A 12,897-nucleotide genomic window follows, 5' to 3' on the forward strand; every position below is an offset into this window, starting at 1 on the left:
AGAGCTTAAAGTCCCTGCACTTAAGCTCCCTTAGGGTCAGTCTTCTCATTCATTAACCAGGGATGCTAGCAGTATCTGCCTCCACAAGTTGTTTGTAAGGATTCAATGAGGCAAGGCATGTGAAGTGCCTGGCAATGTGTCAACATACAGTATGCACTTGATGGATATTAACTTTATTATTGTGAAGTTAACCAAGAGTCAAAGGACAAGGACAAAATTTTAGCATATTTGCATGAGCATTTTTTGAGTGTATCAGTTAGCTATTGCTGCATAGCTAACGACCCTAAAACTGACAGACTGAAAACCATCACCATTTATTATTTTTCACGGGCAGCCCCACAATCTCCTTTGGGCAACTTGTATTCTTCCCTGATGCAAAGTCTTGGTGGGGTTGACACCACCCTTGAAAATGGTTTCTTAGGCCATTTGTCTATTCCATCCCCTTGGTCTGCCTTTGGGATAAACCTGTGGCTTAATTCTGGTCAGTGAAAATCAGACCCAAGACTACTGAAGCTGAGGAGGTGCAGGTAGTGAAGCTTCAGCAGCCACTGGGCAACCACAAAATATCAGACAAGTTGTGCAAGCATAAAGTTAACCCAGAGAGCAGAGCAGAGCCAACGTGAAAGAAGAGAACTGCACTCCAGAGACAATACTCACTTCCTCACATCATCCCGGGTTTGAAGCCATTCCTAGTCTGCAGTTTCCGCATGTGAGCCAATACATTCTCTTTTGCTTAGGGCTGTTGGGATTGAATAGTTTTTCATTTGCAAACAAAAAGCTCCTAAACAGATGTGACCAGAAAATGGACAATCCAGTAATGGACTGTGCTTCGTGGATGACAAAATAGTTAAGCAGCTAAAATCTTCCTTTCGTGCCCCTGTGGGTTAAGAGACACTGTTCTATTAAGCACTGAGTCAAAGTCAGTCTTAGAATTCTAGAGTGATCATTTTGTGCAATTAGACTGTATACAACTTGAGGGTAGGAACTGGGGCTTATCCATTTGTGCCCCCAGCAGCTAACTTGGGGCAAGTTACGTAAAAAGGTGCTTCATACATGTTTGTTGAATGAATGAAAGGCTCCTGATTTGAAGCTTTCAAATGTATACTGTTGCTATGAGCAAGTAAACAGATTATGGAACACATTCAAACTTTAGCCTCTTAGAAGGTTAGTGGTTTGGATGTGTCTCCCAAATATATGTGTTGGAAAGTTAATACCCAATGCAACAGTGTTGGGAGAGGGCACCTAATAAGAGGTAACTGGTTCATGAGGTTTCACCCTCATGAATCGATTAACGTCATTGCACAGGAGTAGGATTTTTATCGTGAGAGAAGGTTACAAAAGAGTCTGCCTCCTCATATGGTCTCTTTTGCCCTTCTGCCTTCCACCATGAGATGACGCTAGCCAGATGCTACTGTCATACTCTTGGACTTTCCAGCCTCCAGAACCATGAGTCAAATAAACTGTTTTTCTTTATAAATTACCCTGTCTGTGCTATTCTGTTACAGCAACAGAAAATAGACTAAGACAGTTTCATAGCAGAGGAGTGTGGAATTAGCAAGAGACCAACACTGAGTGATGAGTGTTTTCGGTGGGAATGAGACCCTTGCATGAAGATCCAGCAGAGGTTTCATTGGAAAGGACAGGTCCTAGAGTATTCCTTGACTGCAGCAAGCAGCAAGCAACCTTCATCATGAAATCCTGCCCCTAATCCTGCTGTAATGAGTACAATGCTCAAATGAGAGACAGTATGACAAACTTATAAAGAGCATGGCTTTGGAGTTAGGCAGACTGAATTCAAATTCTGTCTTCTCCACTTCCTAGCTTAACCTTGGGCAAACTGTTTAGCCTCTTGGAGCCTCAGTTTCCTCATCTGCAGGACAGAGTATAATAATGATACTTACCTTCAATGGTGGATTGAGAATTCAATGAGAAAATATAGGTAAAGGGTTTAATCTAGTGGCTGGGACAGAAATAAGTGGTCAATAAACAGTTCACAAACACACACCACTAAAAACAAAAGTCCAAGAGGCTGTATGAAGTTTGTAGACAATGAACATCAAAATGTTGCATGTGCCTTGGTGTGTTAGTACCCAGTGACCTCTGATACTTTATCCTAAACTTCTGAAGACACTTTCTGCAGATGACAGCTACTACTCCCAACTTGCCTTTGCTTTGACATTTCCAAACCGCATTTCCCCAGCAGTCATCCTACAGTTACCTTCTTCAGTTAGTTCTACAGTGGAAGCAGTCCTTTTTGCAACCTTGACCTTCACCTTGTTGGATCTGAGCTAATGGACATTTCAAAGGTGGTTCCTCAGGGAAGCAGGCAGACAGTGTGGACTGGAAGATGGGGACTCTTCCCAGGACCTCTCCACCTCTGACATGGCACCTCACCCTTTCAAAAACCACTGGAGCATGTTTGAGAAAAGTTAAGCTGTTTTATTTCACAGGATAGCTCCACGTCAAACCAGCAGGCACCATCAGAATACGCGACAGAGGATCCAATCAGACACTCTATAGGACGGGCGTTTGGTCGTAAGGTAGAGAAACGATATCCAGAAGAGGGAAACATTTATCATCACGTGGGGACAGGCAACCAGCAATTTCCTAGGGTGGTTTTGGTTTGTTTTTCCTGTCACAATTTGGGGAGGAAGGAAACCAAAGGAAACGAAATAGACCAGCCACTCTGAAGCAATCAGAATCAAACCTATTGCCAAACCATGTAAACAGTCACACTGCCGGGAACAAGGGCCTGGGCAGAAACCCTAGCCAAGATCTACTTCCGTCTAAGGAAGGAAAAGTGCACTCTGGTTGTTCTAGTTCAAGGAACAGCTTTGTTATTTGCTGGGGACAGTTCACACAGAAAGGAGGTGTCAACAAGGGGGCAGCAATGGCCACATGGCCAGACCCAGAGGGACAGTGGGACACTGGCAGATCAATCTCAGGAATGCCAGGAGGGCTTGGACCTGACAGTAAAGTCCTTTCTCTCAGCTCCTCTGGGCAGCTCTGGATATGTGGGGAATGTTCTATGTGGCTGCTCAGAGGAGAGGAGACCCCAGAGAACCGGGGAAGTTGACATGAAACGTCAGCATTAGCTCTGCACAGCAGAAAATCAGCTCAGCAACACCTCAACTCACCCCTTTCTGCCTTTCCTCCCTGCCACCACCCCCACTCCCAGCCCATCAGGGGCCACCCCCATGGTTGTGAGCCAGCCACTCTTCTTTCCAGGTTTCTCAGGAGAATGAGGCATTTGCTCTACTGTGGAACCATCTGGATGCGTGAACAGTTAGAAATAGAAAGACTGAGAGGAAGAACCGTTACGCGAGTCCTTGTGTTTTTCCATTAGCTGTGTACATGCACTGAGTGCCACATCACGACCAGGTCATGAGAAGTCCTCCGCATGCGTGCCTCCTGAACAACAAAGAAATATACCCAACAAGGCACTCCAAGGGACTCCAGCAGAGAAGAAAGCCCCACGTAAAGGCCCCTTCCCACCTGGCTCCCCTTTGTGTACCACAAACCAGTTTTAAGTGTTTATAAGGCAGATCTCTGAACTGCTGGTTCCAGCCGATAGCCAAAATATGGCTCAGTTTCCCTGTGTCTCTTCCCACTCAGATTTCTTCATTGAATAGAAACCTTTCATCCCTTGGGAATCCATTTCTCTCCTGACCCCTTGCCTGGTGACTTCAGAGAAAAGACTCCCAAGTCTAATTCCCAAGCCCACAATTCCCTCCAGTTGTGCATTCTGTCCGGGGTTCAAAAGGCGCTTCAAGGTGAGAAATCGTTAGCACTGAAACAAGGAAAGGCAAGAATTTTTCGTAGAATCCCACAGCTCAGAGCAGCTCTTTAAGAGGAAAAGGGAATAAAAGGGGACAGGGCGAGTGGGGTAGGAAGCACAGCTTGTTCTCAATTTTATCCAGAAAGCTCTTTAGCGGCAGCTGGGCCATGAGGCCCAGGAAACTAGACCAGGAATTAATTGTCTTTGGTCAGTTTTAAATGAACTTGCTGGTTCATACCTAAAATAGACTGAACATCAGATATACGTAAAGACAAAAGGCTTGACCTCAGGATAAGTCGAAGGTTAAGAAATCATTCCATGAAGCAAAAAAATAAAAATTAAAAATGCCCGTTATCAACTAACTGATCAGTACGGTTTTCAATAATGGTGATGAACAAGTAGGTACACACCACTTCCCCTTGTACAACTGGTTATATTGAAGACTACTAACTAGGTTACTACATTTCCCCCACACGCACTGTACAGTTAGGTTTCTGGTATTTGTTTTTACATTGATCTATCTACTAGGTGCAAAGATTTGGTGAGTGGCATTGGCTAAAATTTAATTGTAGCCTTTTTAAAAATTACAATTTCACATTTTAACAGTTACTTTCCAGCATTTAAGCAAATACAGCAATATATAGTGGACTAAAACAGGCAGGAGTCAGAAAGAGAAAGCCAATGTTCAGTGAACGTTGATGGGACTGAGTGCTGTGGAGGGTGACTGAGACATGCATAGTGCCAGATGAGGAAATGGGAACAGGGGAGGGGGCGGGGAAGTATTTTCCCACTTGGGCTGCATCAGGGCTCAGATTTGGGCCTGGATGAGTGGGGAGACGTCTGCCATCTGTGTGTGCGCATCCCTAAATGTGAACTCATCAGCCATTTCCCAATGGAAAAAAAATAGGTGCTTGAAGAAAACAGCTAAGCCTCTGCCTTCAGAAAATTCAGTGAAAGGCAGATCCATTTTCAGTAAGAAAAAAACAAAAGCAGTCAATTCAGAGAAAAATCCACATGGTCTGATTGGTGTTATGTATATCAGGCAACAGATTTGTCTACTCCGATTGTTGCCTTTCATCTGATAGCTGTGGCAGAGATTGCTATATTTTGCCTGGGAGGCTACTGGATTTAGGATCTGGTAGAAATCAGAAGTCTTGTGTCCTGACTGGCTAGCATAGCGTCGAGCATGCAAACACATGACTTTAAGAGCCTGACACAGCCTCTGCTCTTAGCCAGTTGTCAAATCTTGGGCAGGTCAAAGCACAGCCCAAGGCCTTACTCTCTGAAGCGGTAAAATGGCAATATCTTTCTGTGCTCCAAGGCAGAGGGCCTTTCGTATCCAGGAGTTAAAGAGAAGGGTTCATTCTAGGCCAAACAAGGGAAGTCAAGTTTGACACTGGCCTCTCCCTGAGATCCTTTCTTTGTTCCTTTCCTGATGCTCCTTTTCACTGTGGGGTGACAAGTCCAGTCCTTCAGACAAGGTAGAATGGCTAATGATGGAATCCAGGGCTCTTATTAAGATGGTAGGAAAATTCCACTGCTCACTTCTGAAATGCCATTAAGAGGTTTCAAAAAGAAGGGCTGGAGGGTTCTCATCTTAACACTTACCTTACTAATGATAATCACAAGAGCATTGTATTGATTTAGTGCTTTCCAGTGTACACAGCTTGCTCACTGCCATTTTACCTTTATTATCCTATTTTATGAGCAGAAAAGCCAGGCTCAATGAGGTGGAATGCCAAACCCTAAGTCACAAGGCTCCTAAGTGCTCAGGGCTGGGACTCAGACTCTGGGCCTTTTGATTCCAAACTTCAGTGGCCGAGAGAGAGAGGAAGCTTGGGAAGAATAGGGAAGAGCCTCTGGGTCTGGCAGGAGGGGGTAACAGTGGCCCACAGGACACACAGATTCACCCTGTGCCATTTCATTATCCAGAAACAGCTCATCACTGGAACTGATCAGAAGAGGAGGTACAAAGAAATCAAAGGAGAGCGACCCAGAAGGGCTTCGCTCAGCCAAGAGGCAAAGGCCTTGCTGTCACACACGAAGATCATGCACCCATTCCTATCACCACATTTTCATCTACGCTAAATGTTCTGGAGGGAGTGGGTGAAGGGGAAGGGAAGGGAAGCTATGCCACTTGTTTTAACTCAACTGACAGTGTCCTTTAGGACAGAAAGTGCCAAGGACTGTCCCTCCCTGGCCCCAGTCTGAACTGGGCGCTCACGGCTCATGCGTTTCATGCAAGACGGCACCAGCCATAGTGCGTCACAGCCTGATTTAAAATGAAAACGATGTGACTCAAAGCCTCCTTGCCTGTTTAGTTCCAAATCTGACACAGTATAATTAGTAGAACCAGGAAAAGAAAAAATTAAATATTTTGAAAATGATATAAGTTAAACCTCTATAGTTACCACAGATTTATTCCTACAGCGTTTCTAGGTTTTGAAGTATTTCACACCACTGTATTTTTATTTTTCCCTTTTTCCCAACCACATGTAATACTGTGCTACAATGGGGCTGAGGTTCTCACTATCCCCTGCCTCTACACACAAACACAAGGATGTGGTGGTCAGGGGTCTTCTCGCCAACTTTCTCCCGTGCCTTCGGGGATACAGTTGGCCTTTGGCCTCCGGGTGGAAGGGCAGGGTCTCTGGGGTGGACAGGGGTGGGGATTTTCTATGAAGGGTTCCCCACCTCTGGGAGCAGCCTGCTTAGGGGTACTGCCTGCCCCACCCTTCCTTGAGGGGCAGACTGTTCTGGAAGGCCACGACTTCTGGAGACAGTGGGAGACTGTTTTTGTTTGTGTTTTTCTGCAGGTTAGTGATATATTGCTTCATTCGCAGTTACTATGGGCCTCTAAGTTCTCCCAGAAAAGTCCCTGCAAATCCCACCAAATAACTCAGTGGGAGATGTTTGGTGGCATGGGTCTGAGGTAAATCTAAGTTTCATAAAAAGAAAAAGGAGATACTATATACACTTAGTATGTGTGTGTCCAGATCTAGTATATGTATATAGATGCATAAATATATATATATATACACACACCTACAGACACATACATACATATACATGTGTATATATGCACACATCGATATACACACACATATAGGTATGTAGACAGAATGTCGAGAGAGGAAGTTTCCAGTGACGATATGCGGGAGAAGCCACGTCGCATGTCACCTCGATGTTAGGAGATGCTGTGGTTGGGGCTGCCGGAGTTCCGGCACTCCTCTGGACGTCTGCGGACACGCGAGAGGTCTGTGGGATTCCCACGGCTGGACGTGAACTGCAGCCAGCGCCTACCTCAGCTCTGCACAGACACATCCTCCCAGGCTGACCTCTGCCCTCCAAGGCCAGGGTCACTGGGAAGCACGTGGAAGCCACCGAGGCCACCCTGGGCCGTGGCGAGCCACAGTGGGCCATGACAGGGTGGCCCATCCTGCAGGTCACATGGTGCCTGACTTGTCCGCTGAGCTGTTGGGGAACATCTTCTCGGTGGGCGTCACGGCTGGGCTGCCCACGCCTGAGCTGCTGCTGCTGCTGGACCGGTGCTGGACCACCGGCCGCACGGGCCGCATGGGGGGTGGGCGCAGCTGGGCGCCCGCCAGGCGGGCGGACAGGGCTGGCTTGAAGGTGGTCATCATCTCGGTGGAGGAGCTGCTGCTGCGGCGCATGGCGGCATCAGGGTCGCGGATGACGATGGTGTGAAGGGGACTGGCGGGCTCCGAGCTGATGGGGCCTGGGGGATTCTTCAGGGGCTCCAGGGTGTCCAGCACCACATCTGGCGCCTGCTTGACCGTGTTCTGCCTCTCGAGTTCCCGCAACTCGTGCAGAGCTGTGCTCATGGTCTTCTCGATGTCCTGGGGACAGAGGGAGCTGGGGTCAGCAGCGTCTGGAGGCCTGGAGCCAGGTCCTTCCTGTCTGTTAAGCAGCTTCCCTTCTTAGGGAGGTTCCCCAGAAGCCTCGCAGCAGGGATGGAGATTAAGTCCTCAGGGTGTCTTATAACACATGAGAACCAATGTGGCTATCCCCTGCATACTGCCTTGCACAGGAAATAGATTTAATAAGGGCAGGTCAGACTACTGATAAAGAGGGCAGGCCCTGGAGTCAGACAGACACAGATTCAAATCCTAGCCTTGTCACTTCCTTGCTACGTGACCTTATGCAAGTTCCCTCACCCCTCTGAGCCTCCAGAATCCTCATTTGCAAACAGCAGATAATTATAATATGGACCTCAGGGAGTTGGTAAGTGCATTAAACGATACAGTCCCTGTGAAAAGCCTGGCCTGACCCCTGACACAGAGTAAGCACTCAAAACTAAAAATGACAATAGTAGCAATAAGAGCTAACACTGAGCACCAATCCAAACCCTGTCCCCTAATAATTCATTTAATTCTCACATTTCTAAGGTAGGATCCACCTTTATGCTCATATCACACGTGAGGAAACTGAAGCTCAGACTGGTTAATAATTTGCCCCAGGTCACACAGCTAAGTAACAGCATAGCCCAAGTCTGAACCCAGGCAGTTCAGTATTTTTTTTAATCCTTGCTCACAAAAAATTACTTGGAGATTATGTACCAGAATGTTCACAGTGCTCATCCCAGAATAGAGGGACTGCTACTCTCTTCTCTGTATTATAATCAGAAAATTTTGTTTTTTAAAAAAGTGGCAATTTTAACAGGCAAGAAAAATCTCCTTCTGCCTACATAATTCCTGAGGATGTTATGATATCTGAGAGTTCATCAGGAGGAGAGCACTCCGAAGGACTCAGAGAGAGAGAGAGAGACCCCCCCCCATCCACCCATGGCAGCCCGAGCTCACCATGCCAGCTTCCCTCAGCTCCCATCCCCTCATGTTCAAGATGGTGCAGTAGCTAGAAGGCAGCATTTAGCCAGGAGCCCATGGACAGGGCACAGGGCCCCAGAATTTTGAGTAAAAAGACTGTGGCCAGTTGCTGGCTGTGTGACCCTGAGCAAGTCTTGATCATTCCATACCATATTTTGTTCACCTATTACACTCCCAGAAGTTTACTGAGAAGATGGGCTGAGATAATGGATGTGATGAAGCTTTGCAAACTGCCAGACGGTGGTTTTCAAAATGCTTCTAGCCCAAGAACCCTGTGGGTTCCCATGACTGTTGACAGGGATGCCTCCACATCCGACAGACATGAGAGGACCTGCTCTGGCTCAGCCAGGTCAGAGCCCAGCTGGCTTGGCCATTGAGGGCATCGTGACAGATATTGCCTAAACCACCACTAGTAGGTGCTATGCATGACCTCATGTAGCAATGATGACTGTTAAGACAGGCTTGCTTTATTGCAAATCCTAAAAAAATACATATGAGTCTGTTGAAATGGATGGAGTGGGAGCCTAGAAATCCTGGGGCCGGCCCCTTTCTCCACCGTGGTCTTTTACATTCTCTCCTTCTCCTGTCTGCAGGCAGCTTCTTGCCTGCCCTAGGCCCCAAGGTAGACTTCGATCTGGCTTGGGTCAGGGCCCCAAGCTCTTGCCTCCCTCATTGTCACAGCCTATCCTTTTTGTTAGGGGACTATGGACGTCTGGCTAATGGCTAATATTAGCTTGTATGCTTCTCCGGAATGTTTCATCCCTTGCCCCAGAACACCAGCAACTCTAAGAAAGGTCTTTTGTGCCTTATCCAAAAGGAGGCGCTGTCGGAGCAATTTTCTGCAGGAAGGGAGGGAAGGCAGACCTCTCCCCATCTCTGCTTTCTGCCAGCCCTGCAGTGACACAGCCTGCTTTCCTGCAGCCGAGCTGCCCTGTCATCATCCACTCTGCTTGAAGGAAGCCCCTTACTGACCTCACTACTCTCTATTTGCTCTAGTCCAGCATGAGCTGCAAGGTAAAACTTTAATAAATAAAATGTAATTATTGCCATTCCACCACTATCCTCCTCCCCCGACCCTCCACCACCACTACTCTACCCCAGCAGAGTGAACAGAAAGACAGAAAGCTCAGAGAAAGATCAGCTGAGTTGTTTAGGCTTCAGCCTTGCATTAGTCCGAGAGGTAATGCTGTGAGTCTCCAGAGCGGAGCTGCAGAGAGTCCCTGCAGGACAGAGTAGGGACTGCGATTGCTTTTCATCTCCTCCCCAATTTGATCTTCCCACTTTTGATGGCCGTGTTGCAAGTTCCTCAAGCAGCCTCTTTAAGTGGGTTCAAATCTAAATCCTACAGGACATTTTGAGACCAGAGAATTTTAGGTCACTCCACCTACTACTTGAGATGCTTCAGCTGCCACACCCCTTTGCAACGAGCAAAGTCAAGGGCTCATTAGAGCCAGTGCTGAGGCTGGAAGCTCTCCATTGGCAGTGAGCTATTTACATATCATTTACCACAATTCCTCATTTGACCTCTGTTGGTGAAAGGGGCTCTTGGATGGCTGCTGTCAAAGTAGAGAGGGTGCAGATCCCTTGGCAAACTGAGAACACATGCAGCAGTCCCCACGTGCTTTCTGGGAGCTGGTCTTGCAAAATCCTCCATGAATAAAGGTCAAAGAAGTCTGGGATATGGGGCATGCCCTGTTTTCTTTTGTGGAGATTCACAATGCACATCTTTTAAAGCAGCAGTCCCCAGACTTTTTGGCACTAGGGACCATTTTCGTGGAAGACAATTTTTCCAGACAGGGGTTAGGAGGATGGTTTCGGGATGAAACTGTTCCACTTCAGATCAGGCATTAGATTCTCTTAAGGAGTGTACAACCTAAATCCCTCGCATGCACAGTTCACAATAGGGTTCCCGGCCTATGAGAATCTAATGCCACCGCTGATCTGACAGGACTCAGAGCTCAGACAATAATGCTGGTGAACCCCACTCACCTCCTGTTGCGCAGCCTGGTTCCTAACAGGCCACAGACCCATCCATGGCCTGGGGGTTGGGGATGCCTCCTTTAAAGGTTTTATAAGGGTCTTACAGATAAGCCACTCAACTCTGTCAGAGCAGCATTCCACAAACCTTGCTGACCACAGAACATGTATTCCCTATGCACCCCCTGGCATCCTGTGGAACTACTCTGCTGTGAGACCTACTTTCAGAAACAGTGCTCTAGACTGCATTTCATTCTTTATGTAAAGAGCCCTGGGACAGGCCTCGGGCAGCTCATCCCCTATCATAATTGGTAGAACTTTCTAGACTGGTAGAGTTTCCAGATGATGGTGGGTGCTAGGGTGATGTTCCCACAAGTATGGGTGAACTAGCAGCTGGCATGCCTCCTTGAAAGGCAGTGATCTTCCGGGACCACTTGGGAGTGAGCATGGGGCCAAGCTAGAGCCTGCTGGTGTGAACAGGAGTACTCATTGCTATGTGAGCTGTTTCTGTGTTGAGTATTCCTGGACACTCTGCCTGGCCTCCTCTAGAACACAGCTCACAGCTCCCCACCTTTCCTCCTTCTGCTTTTGAACAGGGATGCAAAAGGTCACTCTCCACAGAATTCTCACAGACCAGAAGGTTCTGATTGTCTCTGCTACCTTATGTGGGAGAGAACACTAGGCAGAGGGTACATAATGGGCCCCCACACCAAATTCCAGAGACAAAAAAAGAGGGAAACTTTACAAAATGTGATAGAACTGTCAAAAACACATGAAACCAGCCATGCAAATTGTTAAACCAATCACAGTTCTATTCATTTGGCAAATGTAAAAATCATATGGATTTTTCATCCAAATACAACAAAACAAAACAAAACCAAAACAAACAAACAAAAAACTAAGCACTTGAGAAGAACCTGGAACATTCTTCTCTTGCAGCTTCAGCTGTTTAGCTCTGCTTACCCTTTGGGTCTCTGGTCAAGTTCTTCCCAGAGAAGTCTCTCTCTGCCTACGTGCAATCCTCATATTTTAGGCTCTCAAAATACTGTGGACTACTCCTTAAAGGACGCAACCACTATTTCACAGCTGTGTGTGTGTATTGGTTGGTATCTCTTTCTTCTCTAAACTGTAAGCTCCATGTGGGCAGGGCCTGAGTCCATTTTAGGTCTTCACTGTACTGTTGGTGGCTACCATGGTGACGGCCAAACAATAGATGTTCAATCAATATTTGTCAATGAATGAATAGATGAATGAACAGAGAAATGAATGAATGAGTAAATGAATGAATAACTGAAACATATCATTCTGTGTAGTGACCTGCCATTACCTCAACCCCAGAATGTGGCCAATGCCCTCTCCAGCCCTGGACACTGGGGCTGTTCAGCCTCTATAGGAACCCTAGCAGTGGCTACTCCCAACCAGTCTCCATTCTCAAGGGAAGCCTAGTACAGGATAGGGAAGCCACTCATTCTCCTGTTCTCTGGCTTAGCAGTGAGCCTGGCATAAAGGCCAAGGTGACTCCCCGCTCCACAGATTCCCACCCCACGGCCCTGTGGGGCTCTTGGCTGCCCAGCCTGACTTCCCGCTTGCCCTTACTTCTGCCAGGGCCTCAGCTTCCAGGGACTTGTGGTCCCCTAGGCTGCTGTGCCTGGTGGAACCGCAGGTCGACCTCATCGAGTGCCCTTCAGAGAGCGCCTTCTTGTCAGGGTAGTTGATGCTGCCAGCGCTCCCGAACGTCGCCATCCTCCGCTTCTCAGGGCTCTCGATCCTCCCCCGGTTGAGGGGGATTTTGTGGGGGCTGCTGGGGCAGGCAGCAGCCCGGGGTGGCGTGTCTATGCTGGGGCCCAGGCCCCGGGGTGGGCTGTGTGTGTCGCCCCCACTTCGGCGTCTGGGGATGGCCGCTCCATCAGATCGTAACCGCACTCTGCAAAGGAGCCAGGGGGCGAAGGGCATGGGGTAGAGGTCAAACCTGGCAAGTCTCAGAATGGGTGAGCCAACCCCATGCCACATACTACATGCTATTCTAAGGAGCAGGTACAGTAAAGCCTCATTCAGCCAGACCCCACAATTCTGCAATGAAAGGCCTGGCCCAGCACACAGCTCACCAGCAGTGGGAGGTCTAATGTGCAAACACAAAGGCATCTGGAGCACAGTGCTTCCAGGCCACAGGTAGCAGTGCTGCCAATAGCAAGATGTATCTGGTCCACATGCTAAGTCAAGGCCTACAGGATTCCAACCCTGGAAATGCTTTGGTGATGGTTAATTGGGCTCATGATACCCTCTCAAACAGTTCAG

The 12,897-nt window shown here is 47.8% G+C and overlaps 1 protein-coding gene across 13 annotated transcripts in view; it reads right to left on the bottom strand.

The window, feature by feature from the left end:
- Nucleotides 1–2,418: 2,418 nt before the first annotated feature.
- SRGAP3 (SLIT-ROBO Rho GTPase activating protein 3) overlaps nucleotides 2,419–12,897 on the bottom strand; it is a 267,844-nt gene continuing 257,365 nt past the window's right edge. For 10 of the 13 annotated variants that reach the window (XM_035276174.3, XM_035276173.3, XM_035276172.3 and 7 more), the window contains 2 exons: nucleotides 12,199–12,526; nucleotides 2,419–7,638 (listed from right to left, as the gene is read on the bottom strand). In XM_035276174.3, coding sequence (XP_035132065.1) covers nucleotides 7,225–7,638; nucleotides 12,199–12,526 — 742 coding nt within the window. In that variant the 3' untranslated portion in view covers nucleotides 2,419–7,224. The remainder of the gene's footprint in view (nucleotides 7,639–12,198; nucleotides 12,527–12,897) is intronic. The other 3 variants (XM_078351588.1, XM_078351587.1, XM_054245912.2) reach the window with 1 other exon arrangement.

This window comes from Callithrix jacchus, chromosome 15 (genome assembly GCF_049354715.1).
Source record: "Callithrix jacchus isolate 240 chromosome 15, calJac240_pri, whole genome shotgun sequence".
Taxonomy (NCBI): Eukaryota; Metazoa; Chordata; class Mammalia; order Primates; family Cebidae; genus Callithrix; species Callithrix jacchus.